Genomic DNA, 12,057 nt, shown 5'->3' with positions numbered 1-12,057 from the left:
CACTCAGGAAGCGGCTACATTGGAAAAGCTTCTCGTTTTCTGTGCCTCCGGCTGTCTGTCTGCCTGGAACAGAGCTGATGTCACCTGCACATAAAATGCAGCTGCCTCCTCCCAAGCCCACAAAGCTCTGGGTGGGGCTCTCGCTGCGCCCCAGTTTCCCATTCCTGGAAAAGACAGACGGGAGAAGGACGAAACGGGAGAAATCTGAGAACTGTTGGAAGAAGTGGGCCAAAAAAAGTCCACAAGGAAAGCTTTAGAAAAACAAAACCCACAATACAAAACCCTTCCACCTTTTCGACAGACATTGGCCAAGTGCCTTCAAAACACCGAGACCGTAAGGCAACCATGAGTAAACGCCGTGGGAACATCGCCTTGAAAAGATAAACATGGCACGTCACAGATCTCAACACATCAGGTGGCAGAATCTTGAGGGTGTAAGGTTTACAGGAAAATCCAATTTATTTTCTGCTTTCCTGTACAAAGCATAAGAAATGTCACCTACCTGTTACAAATAATATTAGGATGTTTTACTGTGAGAGCTGCTGGCCAGGAAGGGCTCAAAGAAATTAGTTCTCTATTCTTTACACAAAGCAGACAGCAAAAGTAGATGTCTGCTGAGCTTTCTGGATGCTGTGCTTGCTTATACTTCCCAGTATAAGCAAGAAACTAGAGAAGGATGGAAGGTGGACATTTCGATTGGACTGCCTCAGGTAGTGTGCACCTCCTTATTTTCCTGGGACATCTCTCATCTTATGTTGCTCCTAACACATTGACTATCCTCGAGCCCATGAAGAGAGAGTAGCTCTGAGGCTGTCATGGTCACTCTGAACCCTGCACCTGTTCCATATCCCGAGTCCAGGGGGAGAGAGTCTGGATACATTCTTCAAGGGCTGCCAAAATTGATCATCGTAGGAGAAACGTTTAGAAGCCATCTACTCGAATTCTCATGGCAATACGTAAGTCCTTTTGGCCAAATCAGAGTATATAAAAAAATTATAAAATAGTGAAACCAAAAGACAGAAGCTCCTAAAATCCTCCCTCAATTTTCCATGAAAGACCAGCTATTGATAGTTCCAGCTGCATAAAACATAATCGGAAGAAGTTAGGAGCTTTTTGTAAACAAGAGACACAAAAGATGACTAAAAAGAGTAAACTTGGGGTTTATTTTCAGATCTGAGGTTTTTATCACACACACGCAAAAATAAATGTAGAGAAATCATATTTGCAGATTAAGTTTCAAACTATTTCGGATGCCTATTTATTGATACCTAAGATTAAGAGGATACAGGGAAATATACTGATACAGAAACCATAATATGTTAGTTTCCGTAGAAATGTCGCAATGTTCGTAATGTTTAAAAAACAGTACCTTTACAGCAAGCTGGATTTGGGTTTTCTTGTCAAGCTTTACACGAAGCATCCTAGGGGCTGCTAATAAAAATACCTAATTGAGTTGACAAGACCTACGAAATGAGTCGGTCAGATTCATCTCTCCAAAAGTGGCCAAAAAGTAATCAAGACACTCTGGCAAAGGATTCCAATTACATCCTAAGCCCTCAGAATTAAAATATTAATTTGCCTTTTCCGTTTCCAACTATCAGCGTGCATTTTAGCTGCCATCACGGTACGTGAGCCGTATGTGGGAAAGTTAGCTGAAGATCAGAGTGCTTAATGGCTTTCCTAATGCCTACGTCCTATCTACGCACAAGCACATGAAACAGCTATACCACCAACAGGGTTTAAGTTAACAGCAAAGTAATTACGAAGAGGAAAAAAGATGAGCATGCTAAATTAGAATGAGCGCTCACAAGACGCAGTGACGCGCCAGGATACCCAGGAAGCTAATAGAAGGCATCATTGCACTCAAAAGGGAGCTAGATGAGTAAAACGGATTAAGAGGAAGATCTGGTGTCGTAACGGGACACCCGAATATAAAACACAGAATTAAACAAGCCAGGGCCAATTTTCACTCTATCTTCCCTTTCATACAGGTGGAGTCACTTTCTTCTTATTCTTTGGAAAGGCAATCTGTCCTCCATTTAAAGCAGGCATGATCGCCCTTTGTGAAAAAGCCGTGAGCTAACAGGTTGCCCCGCCCAGCGCAGAGAGCGCAGATCGGGGCTGCCAAGTCCTGGAAGGCTTAGGAAATAAATGTCATGTGCTCTGGTTGCAGCCAGGGACGAGCACATTATAGACGCTGTAAAACAAACAGGCTTGTGAGGGGAAAACCTGAGTGTAGACATGGCCTGGGATTTCTATGACACATGCTGGTAAGAAGACCTCCATTCTCCTGAACACAGGACAGGGCCACGGCGAGCTCTCTCGAGCTCCTGAGATGGACACACTCACCAAATCTTCGGCTGTCACGGGCTGCCCATTTTTGTCACTGGCCACCACCATTCTTCCCAGCCGCTCCTTCATGTCCGCCAGGCTGTCAGTCAAGGCCAGCACCGCCATGATCTCGCTGGCCACTGCGATGTCAAACTGTGCCTGAAAAGGCAAAGCAGAAGTACTGGTCAGCGACAGTGCCATCTGGACGTCCATTTGCACCAGGAGCGGTATTTCAGCAATTAATTTCCTGAAGGCCTGGGGGGGCGGGGCGTCCAGCCTCAAAGCGCCAATCTCACATTCGCAAGTGTTTGCACTGCTGGAAACATGCACGGTCTTGTGCTTGGTGCCCTCTGGGGCGGGCTCTCTACTGATGACCAGGCACTTCTTTGATTTTGTTCTGCTGAGCAGGACTCAGCCTGGCTGGACCGCTGCGACCCCCACCCGTGGCACTCTGTGGTTGGCTTTTGCAGCATGTCTCAGACTTGTAATTAATGATTAACGCAACTGTCTGTCTGACGCACGTCTCTCCACGACCGAAAGTGGTGCCACGAAGGCAAGAACCTTGGGAAGGCTTTACTCCTGAGTCCCCAGCGTGGAGGACGGGGTGTGAAACCCAGCAGGCACTCAGTACATGTCCCCTAAATAAACACCTGCTGGCTGCTCCACTGTTATCGTTGGTGTGTCCAAGGGGTGGCATTTGTCTGTCCAGCAAAGAGATGAGGAGCAGACAGTGAGAGATGGTGGCTGGGGCCGGTTTCCCAGAGTTAGAGCTTCACACAGCAGTGTGGACACCCCATCATGTATAGTCCCCCCAAGTCAAAAGGTGACACAGAATCAAATTTATGCTGCCCATGGGGGCTTGGCCCCATCAGACCTTGAAGTGCCCAGCAATGAACACTGGACAGAAGCAACTTTCTGTGAAATATGTCTGGGCCTTGCTAGTCCCTCTCCTGGCTCTCCCTGCAGGCTGTACGCGGTCCAACAGGAACCACAAGAGAAACGAGGAACATGCCTTCCTCCTCCTCATAGTTCAGCCACTGGACAAAATCACTTCATTCGGCTCTGCCTGAATTCTCTTCTTCCCAAGGGGCCTGTGCGGCAGCCAAATGCAAGCTTACATAGAGAGGAAATGGGCAGGGGTCACCTTTGAAAACATTTTATTGTCCCTTTCTGTCACTGACAAGAAAGGAAATGAAGGAAATAAGGAGCTTTCTGGCTACTTCCAGGTTGAGATTTCATTAGTCACGGATGTAGTGAAAAAATATTACCTGAAAGTCAAATACAACTATGCTCAATTATTACATTTTCAATATAACACATTCTAAACATCAGTGACTTTTCATTGTATGATATTTAGGATCCTCTATACTACTATTCCATTATAAACGGTGCACATTAAAAATGCCTGAAAATTTTGAGGCTTTCTATGCAAAACATGAAACTAGAGATACTCTTAAAATATTAACTATGTAAGTAATTAAGTAGCATTTATAATACACACATAAGCTCTACATTTGTAGTCATTATAACTTCAAAATTTTGTACCTTGAAAAACATCAAAAATGAAACAAATTAGGTCAATTTAAATATCACTTATTGGGACCCCTGGGTGGCTCAGTGGGTTAAGCATCTGCCTTCGGCTCAGTTCATGATCTCAGGGTCCTGGGATCGAGTCCCACATCGGGCTCCTTGCTCAGCGGGGAGCCTGCTTCTCCCTCTACCCGCCGTTCCCCCTGCTTGTGCTATCTCTCTCTCTGCTCGCTCTTTCTCTGACAAACAAAATCTTTAAAAAAGAAATAATTATTAATTTTATTTTTTTAAAGATTTTATTCATTTATTTGACAGATACACGGCGAGAGAGGGAAAAGAAGCAGGGGGAGTGGGAGAGGGAAAAGCAGACTTCCTGCTGAGCAGGGAGCCGGATGTGGGACCTGCCATGTCTACGGTACAGAATGATGTACGGAAGATATGAAACTGCCCCTCCTGATGGATGTTTAGACTGTTTCAAATTTCACCATTACAAATAATGCTGCAGTTAATACCCCTATACATAGATTTTTTTTTTTCTTGCACATGGGCAAAAATTCCTCCACCTTTACTTTTTCTATATCCTAACGCTGAATTCTTAGGTCATTTCAAATCTTAGTACAAACAATCATCCAAGACACTTAATTTAAACTCCAACGAACACTGTATAAATGCCTCTACTTCTTTGTAAACTCAGTAACATTCAATACTAATTTATTTGTTTTTATAAGCGCACGGGTAAATAGTACCTCATTGTTTTAACTTGCAGTTTTACGATCACTTGTTGGCATTTTATTTGTGTTTACAAACTGCTCTTATTCTATGCATTTATTTAGCAATTATTGAATACCTATGCTGCTCTATAACAAAGTTCGCAGCTCTGACAATACAACCCCTGCCCTTATAAAACTCACGTTTGAGGAGGGAGAGGCAGAAAATATGCAAGAGAAAGAGCGCAGGCAAAGGAAAGAGGGAGTTGTGGGACACGCAGTCCCGGTTTTTTGCTTTTTTAAGATTTTATTTATTACAGAGAGCATGTGCACGAGCAGGAGGAGGGGCAGAGGGAGAGGGAGCAGCAGACTCCCCGCTGAGCGGGGCCGATGCGGGGCTCCATCCAGGACCCTGAGATCATGACCCCAGCCAAAGGCAGATGCCCCACCGCCTGAGCCCCCCAGGCGCCCCCAGGCAGCCCCGGCGGCAAAGGTGAGCAGTGAAGGCCGCACCGGGAGCAGAGTATGTGAGTAGCACATCGTGGAAGCTCTTTTTAAGTCTGGTGTATTACTCCTCCGTTATAGCCAATGCAAACATTCCCTCCCACTCTGTTGCTGGTCTTTTGATGTTTTTGTATGTGTCCACTTCTCATGTTCAAGAGCTTAACTTTTTACGATGTCAAAGTGGTCTCTTTTTTCGGGGCTCTGCATTTCATGTCCGTGACGTCCACACCTGCAGCGGTCGCTGACGTGTCTGACTTGTCCGGATGCTTTTGCATCTTCTACTCAGCACGCCCGACTGTTGTTGCTTTTCTTCTCCTCAAGGAGTCTGAAAACTCCTTTTCCTTCAGGAGTCGGAATCCATTTCCCAGGGCCACTTCGCATTGAGTGCTGCCGGTGAGCACTCTGATGCCCACCCGGGGCTCGCTCCTGAGGGACCAGCCAGGACTTCTTTGTCTGCGGCAGCTCTTCGGAATTTTGTTGTACCCTTAGTGTTGGTGTGAGTGTTACACTCATCCTGCGTGGCCCTTGTCAGAGTCTCAAATGTGCAAATTCATGTTTTCCATCAAGCCGGTGCATTTGCTTTCTATTATTTCCCTGAACACATTCTTCCCTCCCTTCTCTTGCTCTCACCTGGACCTCCTATGCGATGCATATTAGAACTTCTTGATGGGTTTCCCGTGTCTTCCATCTTTTTCTTTACACTTACAGCTTTCCCTTTGGTACCGTGTTCAGACAGAATTCCTAGGCTTGCCCTGCCCTCTCTAATTCACTTAAGGCTTATTCTCTTATCCAGTCCACGAACTCGATTTTTATTTTCACATCATGGTTTTCCTTCCAAGATTTTCATCTCTTTTTTCACAGCAGGCATTTTTCCTTGTATGAAGGCTCTCTCAGTCTTCTGAGGATACCGATGGTATTCTTTGTAAAGACTCCTCCCACAGGACTTGCCATATTGTTTTCCTTGGCCATCGTGAGCGTCCCTTTGCTGGCTTTGGTGTCACGTTTCGTGATGCACGTTTACTTTTGACGCTGGTGATGCCTGGCTTTGATCCTCATTTTTACCTGTCAGTGACCCTGATTTCTGACGACCCCAGCTTACCTGCAGAGATCAGAGAGGGCAGGACCCAGGACTCGCCGATGTTCCACTACCAGGCCTGTGCACACTCACAGGGACATGGCTAGTCCTTCGGATGCCATCCACGAGGTGAGAAAAGGTTGCCCTTTCCTTAAAAAAAGTGCTGCAATCGGGGCACCTGGGTGGCACAGTCGGTTGAGCGTCCAACTCTTGGTTTTGGCTCAGTCGTGATCTCAGGGTGGTGAGATCAAGCCCCACGTCAGGCTCCAGGCTCAGTGGGAGCTGCCTGAAATTCTCTCTTCCTTTTCCTCTGCCCCTCCTGTTCGTGCTCTCTCTCGAATAAATCAATCAATCTTAAAAAAAAAAAAAAGTGCCACAATATACTGCTTTCCTTTGAGAAAGATGCTTTTCACTGCCTATAGGAGGCACAGTACACATGCAAGTCTGTGACTGGGACGTGAGGGGTCCCCGGGCTGGGCGGTACACTGAGGCACGGGCCTCAGGACCACACTCAGGTTCCCGTGCTGCAGCCCAGCATAGGGGTCACGGAACGGTGCCTGTTTCCCTCTCGGGAGCTGTCCCCATCCACTGACGCTGAAGGATGTGCGGGCCCACTCTAACTCAGAAGTAGGACATCTCTTGCCTTTGAATGTAGAGACCCCTAGAACACTCCCATCATGTTTGGGGCTGTGCTTTCCTCCACGAATCCAACTCCATCTTCCCAGCTTTCAGAAGCTTCCCGAAATTATATGGCAATGATTCTGGTTTTCTAGCATGGATTTGGACTAACTGTTGGAAATCAGTTCATGGGTCCAAGTTCCAGGATACAGAGGAGCAGGGAGGGAAGGTACATGGGCTTAGTTTGTCTTGATTCAGTTCTCATATTCGCTGCTTAATTCAAAATTTCCAATGGTCCAAAAGTCTATTAGGTATGAGAACTGAATATTATAGTAAAAGTGATTATTTTTTCACTAATAAAAATTTGACAACGTAAAGGCCATAAATCTAATACCATCTTAAAATATAAGGTTTATTATAATCTAGAGGCTTGTTGGACCTGATTGAAAAATCACAGAATGATTTTATGTTCCCTAAGCATCCTTCTCCACATGAAATGAAGGTGAGCATCATAATTTACCTTCTGCATTTTCTGCATTTGGGTAATAAGATATAATCCTTAAAAACACTTCAGGCTATTAAATAATGGGGTGTTTATTCTTTGGTTTATGAGACTTGAGTAATGTGTTTGAGATTTTCTTTTTTTTTTTTTTTTAAGATTTTCTTTATTTGACACAGAGAGAGCACAAGCAGGGGGAGCAGCAGACAGAGGGAGAGGGAGAAGCAGGTTCCCCACTGAGCAAGGAGCCCAACACGGGGCTCGATCCCAGGACCTTGAGATCATGACCCGAACCAAAGGCAGCCGCTTAACCAACTGAGCCACCCAGGTGTCCCTGAGATTTTCTTTTTTCAGCTGTTAAGCAGATGTAGTATTAACTTGGTGGATTTGCAATAAAATATGTAAAAATTTATATTCAAAAGACACCCTGAGTGGTTCTTCCCAGAACTACAACTAAAGTCACCCAGGAAAAGGATGGTAAGAAAATACCATGGCCTTCCTGCCTCCTGATCCTCTCCCAGTCCTGCTGAGGGATGGGAAGCAACACCTTGAAATGATGAGAAACCCACTGGCCACTGCAGGTGGACGACCGAGAAGAGAGAAGCAGAGAACCAGCTTCAGGGTTGGTATAAACCAATGCTAGCAAGAACAAAGCCATTCCCATGAAGAAATGTCACATACCTGCCGGGAATACCCCTTCTCTGTGGGTGCCTGCCCAATCGTTATTTTTCGTAGAAATCGGTCATTTGTATCCAATACTGAAAAAGAGAAAAAGTGTCTTCAATCCACAAGTATGGACTGGCTGCCTCCATGTGTCTAGAGCTGTTTTGAGTGCCAAGGAGGCAGTGGGGATCAAGAGACAAGGTCTGGCTATGCTGCAGCTGACATTCCAGTGAACAGACATAGAGAGGGATCGAATAAACAAGAAAATATCAGTCCGGGGTAAGTGCCGCAAGAAAATAAAGGCAGTGATATGATAGAGTGTGTCAGCGTGGGGTGCCATTTTTTGACTAGGTAGTAAAGGAAAACCATTTCTGGAGTGGTCACATTTTACATTGAACCTGAGTCACAAGAAGAAGCCAATTCGTTTCTGAAAGGGTTAAACACTGAACAACTGTTAAGATCCAGCAATGACACTCCTAGGTATATAACCAACAGAACCAAAAGCAGGGACTTGAACACGTCTTTGAGCATTCATGTTCACTGCAGCATTATTCCCAGCACCCAAAGGTGGGACAACCAAGCGTCCACCAATAGGTGAACAGATAAACAAAATGTGGTCTGTAGAAATTACACAGCCAAAACCAAGGGAATGAACAACAACACGGACAGACATTGAAAATATTATGCATAGTGGAATAAGCCAGATGGAGAAGGACAAATGTCGTATGATCCCACTTAGATGAACTACCAAATTCAGAGAGAGAGTGGAACAGTGGTTATCAGGGGCTGAGGGGGAGTGGGGAGTTACTGTTTAATGGGTACATAGTTTTTCTTGGGGATGATGAAAGGTTTCGGGTATAGACACTGGGGATGGTATAGCAACCGCCATAAGCCTTGTGAACGTATTTAATGCCACGGACTGCACACTCATCAATGGTTAAAATGTCATGATACGTACATTTTACCCCAATACAATAAATAAAGTAGTAATGTGGGGGGGTGGGGGGGAGAAGTCAATTCTGATCAAAGCAGGCACTAATTCTTTGTATGGCTTTCACTGGTTGGTCTGAACTGCACTGATTTGTATTTGTTTGTAAAGACTAGGTTTGTTGAGTGAAAACCGAAATTACGATGGCAGGAAATCAGTGAGAAGGACGTAGGTTTCACTAATAATTCATGTAGCTTCAAACAACAAGCTCCCACCCTGACACTTAGAGCCAATTTCCTAAACGCATTATACAGCACTGGCAAAAATGATGACAAGAATTCTGCATTTTGGGACTGAGAGCATCTGTAGGATGAAAAATGTTAACCTTTTCTTTCACACACGAAGCACCAGCTGGCCTGCCCACCTCGCCCACCCATTGTTCCCTGACTCAGCTGGTCCCACTCCCCATACAACACGCCCTCTCTCCCGCACGCACTCAGACACGCTAACACACTCAAGCGCACATCCAAACATCACGCATCAAACACACAGAAGCCTTGATGATTTTAAGGTCCAAGCAGAGTCTATACAGAGAAAGGAACACTTTCCAAAACTCTCACTAGCTAGTACTTATTCCCAAGACCCATGGAGCAGTCACCATAAAAACACTTCCCACTCTTATGTGCGGGGTACACAATCTTGGCATAAGATGGGTATGATGTTTGCAATGGAAAAGCAGCTGCTGTTATTTAGCAAAGAGAACACAAACAAACCAAAAAGAAAAAAATAAAAAAGGCTGGCAGGATCCGCCCGAAGCACGGGCATCGGAAGCCCGCGTGTGCATTTAGTGGGGTCCTGGCAGAGTGGGGCGCCTCACAGTCCAGCGGGCTTCGGATGTTCGTTGGGGGGAGGCATGTGGGTGTGTCAGGGCTACGGAAGAGGCATGAAAATTAAATTCCTACACACAACATAGATGCCAGAAAGGAACCCTAAGTTAGTGATGCTTAATTCCTGGCCTCTCAATGATAGACCTAAAGGTGGAATGCGAAATGCACATATTCATTCCAGGAATAGTTACTGAGGGCCAATTTTGTGGCAGGTCCCATGCAAGCTGGACAGGGATGCAAAGATGACAAGACGTCAATCTCTGATCGGAGGCGTTGACTCGCACAGGGGAGATGAGGAAGGTGCAAGGGAGTGTGGGTCTGAAGGGGGCCTTGGGCACTACCATGCTGCCCGGGTCTTGAGGAACACCCAGGGCACGCCTAGCAGCTTCCTGAACAACAATAGAGGTTCAGGTTCTGGGCGGTACAAGGTACTCCGTCAGGGGCAGGGCCGCTGTTTTGGCTTCGGTGGAAGAACTGTCATGATTCCCTGCAAGACTGTCCGGGCAGTGCTGGGAACCAGTCACTGATGTCACCTCACTGAGGGTGACTGAGGCTTGCGGGACCTTGGCTAATGGCCTGGAGGTGGATGAACCAATGAGACAGGGGGAAGGGAAGGCTGGGGTTGGGACGGTGCTCAGACAGGCAGGGGCTCATGCTCCTCTAGGAACCGCAAAATGACTCGATGGCTACTGTTCCTTCTTTCTATGTTAATTGTTTCTGGAATAGTCTATGGGCTCTGGTCCCACGTGGTTGCCAGGCAGTGAGGTCTTTTTTTTTTTTTTTTTAAAGATTTTATTTATTTATTCATGAGAGACAGAGAGAGAGAGAGGCAGAGGGAGAAGCAGGCTCCCAAGGAGCAGGGAGCCCGATGTGGGACTCGACCCCAGGACCCTGGGATCATGACCTGAGCCGAAGGCAGACGCCTAACCATCTGAGCCACCCAGGCACCCCAGTGAGGTCTTATATAAGCTACTGATAGTCTGATAGCAGGCACAGGATGAAAGAACCACCAGTTACATTTCTTACAGAGACAGAAAGGGTGGCCATTACATAAATACACACCATTCATATACTCTGAGAGGAGGTGTTCAGCACCACGCTGTCCCTGAGCGTCCCCCCTAGTTACCAAATCATATAAGGACCTAACCTCATCACAAGGGTTACACTATTTCTAGGTCAAATCTCATACTGCCTTAAAAAAAAAAGGAAAAAGACCCTACATTAAATGTCCTCAATTCACATGATAAAGAGTTCCATTTTTTTATATTAATTCTTGAGAGTGAGAGCCAAACTACTTAGCAAATGTCATTCTAAACTCCTCCAATCCAGGTTGCCTGTCTACACCAATAACATTTTCTTCACTTTCATGCCATAAACAATCATATAATTCTAGTATTTATCTGGAATAACTTTTTAAAAGTTGTCACTTCCAGGGGCGCCTGGCTGGCTCAGTTGGTTAAGCATCTGCCTTCAGCTCAGGTCACGATCCTGGGGTCCTGGGATCACCCACATTGGGCTCCCTGCTCAGTGGGGAGTCTGCTTCTCCCTCTCCCTCTCCCTCTCTCCCTACTGGTTCTCTCTCTAATAATAAATAAATAAATAAATAATTTTAAAAAATTTTAAAAAGATAAAAGTGGCCACTCCGTTATTTAAAAAAGTCAGTAGGCTTCCCAATAAGATGCTGATAATGTTCATATCCATTACTACAATTAATGTATGTCTGTTAAATAGCAGAGGAAATTGTGGTTCATCCACAAAGGAATATTCTAGATCCATTTAAAATTACCATCACAACAAAGAGCCAACTAAATGGAACATGCTACTTAAAAATGAAGCTGGTAGGATCTAAAACCTATGGACCTAAATGAAACATTGTTTTTGAGTTTCCAAAATGATGTTACTCTCCTTCAGTTTGGGAGACCCACACTCAGAAAACCCCCTCCTGCAACTACTCCCTCGGTGGCACCTACTGATGGCTTGGGCAGCGCCAGCGAATTTGCAAAGCACTCTGTGCTACAGGGAGGCCACGCAAGGCAGACGCTGGTAATTATTACTCCATTTTACAGATGAGAAGACAGAGTAAGTCGTTCATTAAAAGCTGCACAGCTCATACATGGTGGAGCCAAGACTCCGTCTCTGGCCTTTGTCTCTCCACCTCACGGCTTGCGGGAAAACACTAAGTTCTTAATGAACTGGTGAAGTGGATTCTCAGAAGGGAAGCTTCATGATGGGGTGGACCCGGGCTGTGTCCGGTGGGAGGACAGGTGGAAGGACGAGGCTAGGCCCAGCTGTCTGGAAAGCAGACAGGGAGGAAA

The 12,057-nt window shown here is 45.7% G+C and overlaps 1 protein-coding gene across 3 annotated transcripts in view; it reads right to left on the bottom strand.

Annotated features, from left to right (window-relative positions):
• MTHFD1L (methylenetetrahydrofolate dehydrogenase (NADP+ dependent) 1 like) overlaps positions 1-12,057 on the bottom strand; it is a 185,731-nt gene that overhangs the window by 112,734 nt on the left and 60,940 nt on the right. For all 3 annotated transcript variants that reach the window (XM_034991006.1, XM_034991005.1, XM_034991007.1), the window contains 2 exons: positions 7,946-8,022; positions 2,350-2,490 (listed from right to left, as the gene is read on the bottom strand). In XM_034991006.1, coding sequence (XP_034846897.1) covers positions 2,350-2,490; positions 7,946-8,022 — 218 coding nt within the window. The remainder of the gene's footprint in view (positions 1-2,349; positions 2,491-7,945; positions 8,023-12,057) is intronic.

Source organism: Mirounga leonina, unplaced genomic scaffold (assembly GCF_011800145.1).
Source record: "Mirounga leonina isolate KUSES-001 unplaced genomic scaffold, KU_Mleo_1.0 Mir_53, whole genome shotgun sequence".
NCBI classification, from domain to species: domain Eukaryota; kingdom Metazoa; phylum Chordata; class Mammalia; order Carnivora; family Phocidae; genus Mirounga; species Mirounga leonina.
This window is presented reverse-complemented; position numbering and strand designations above follow the sequence as displayed.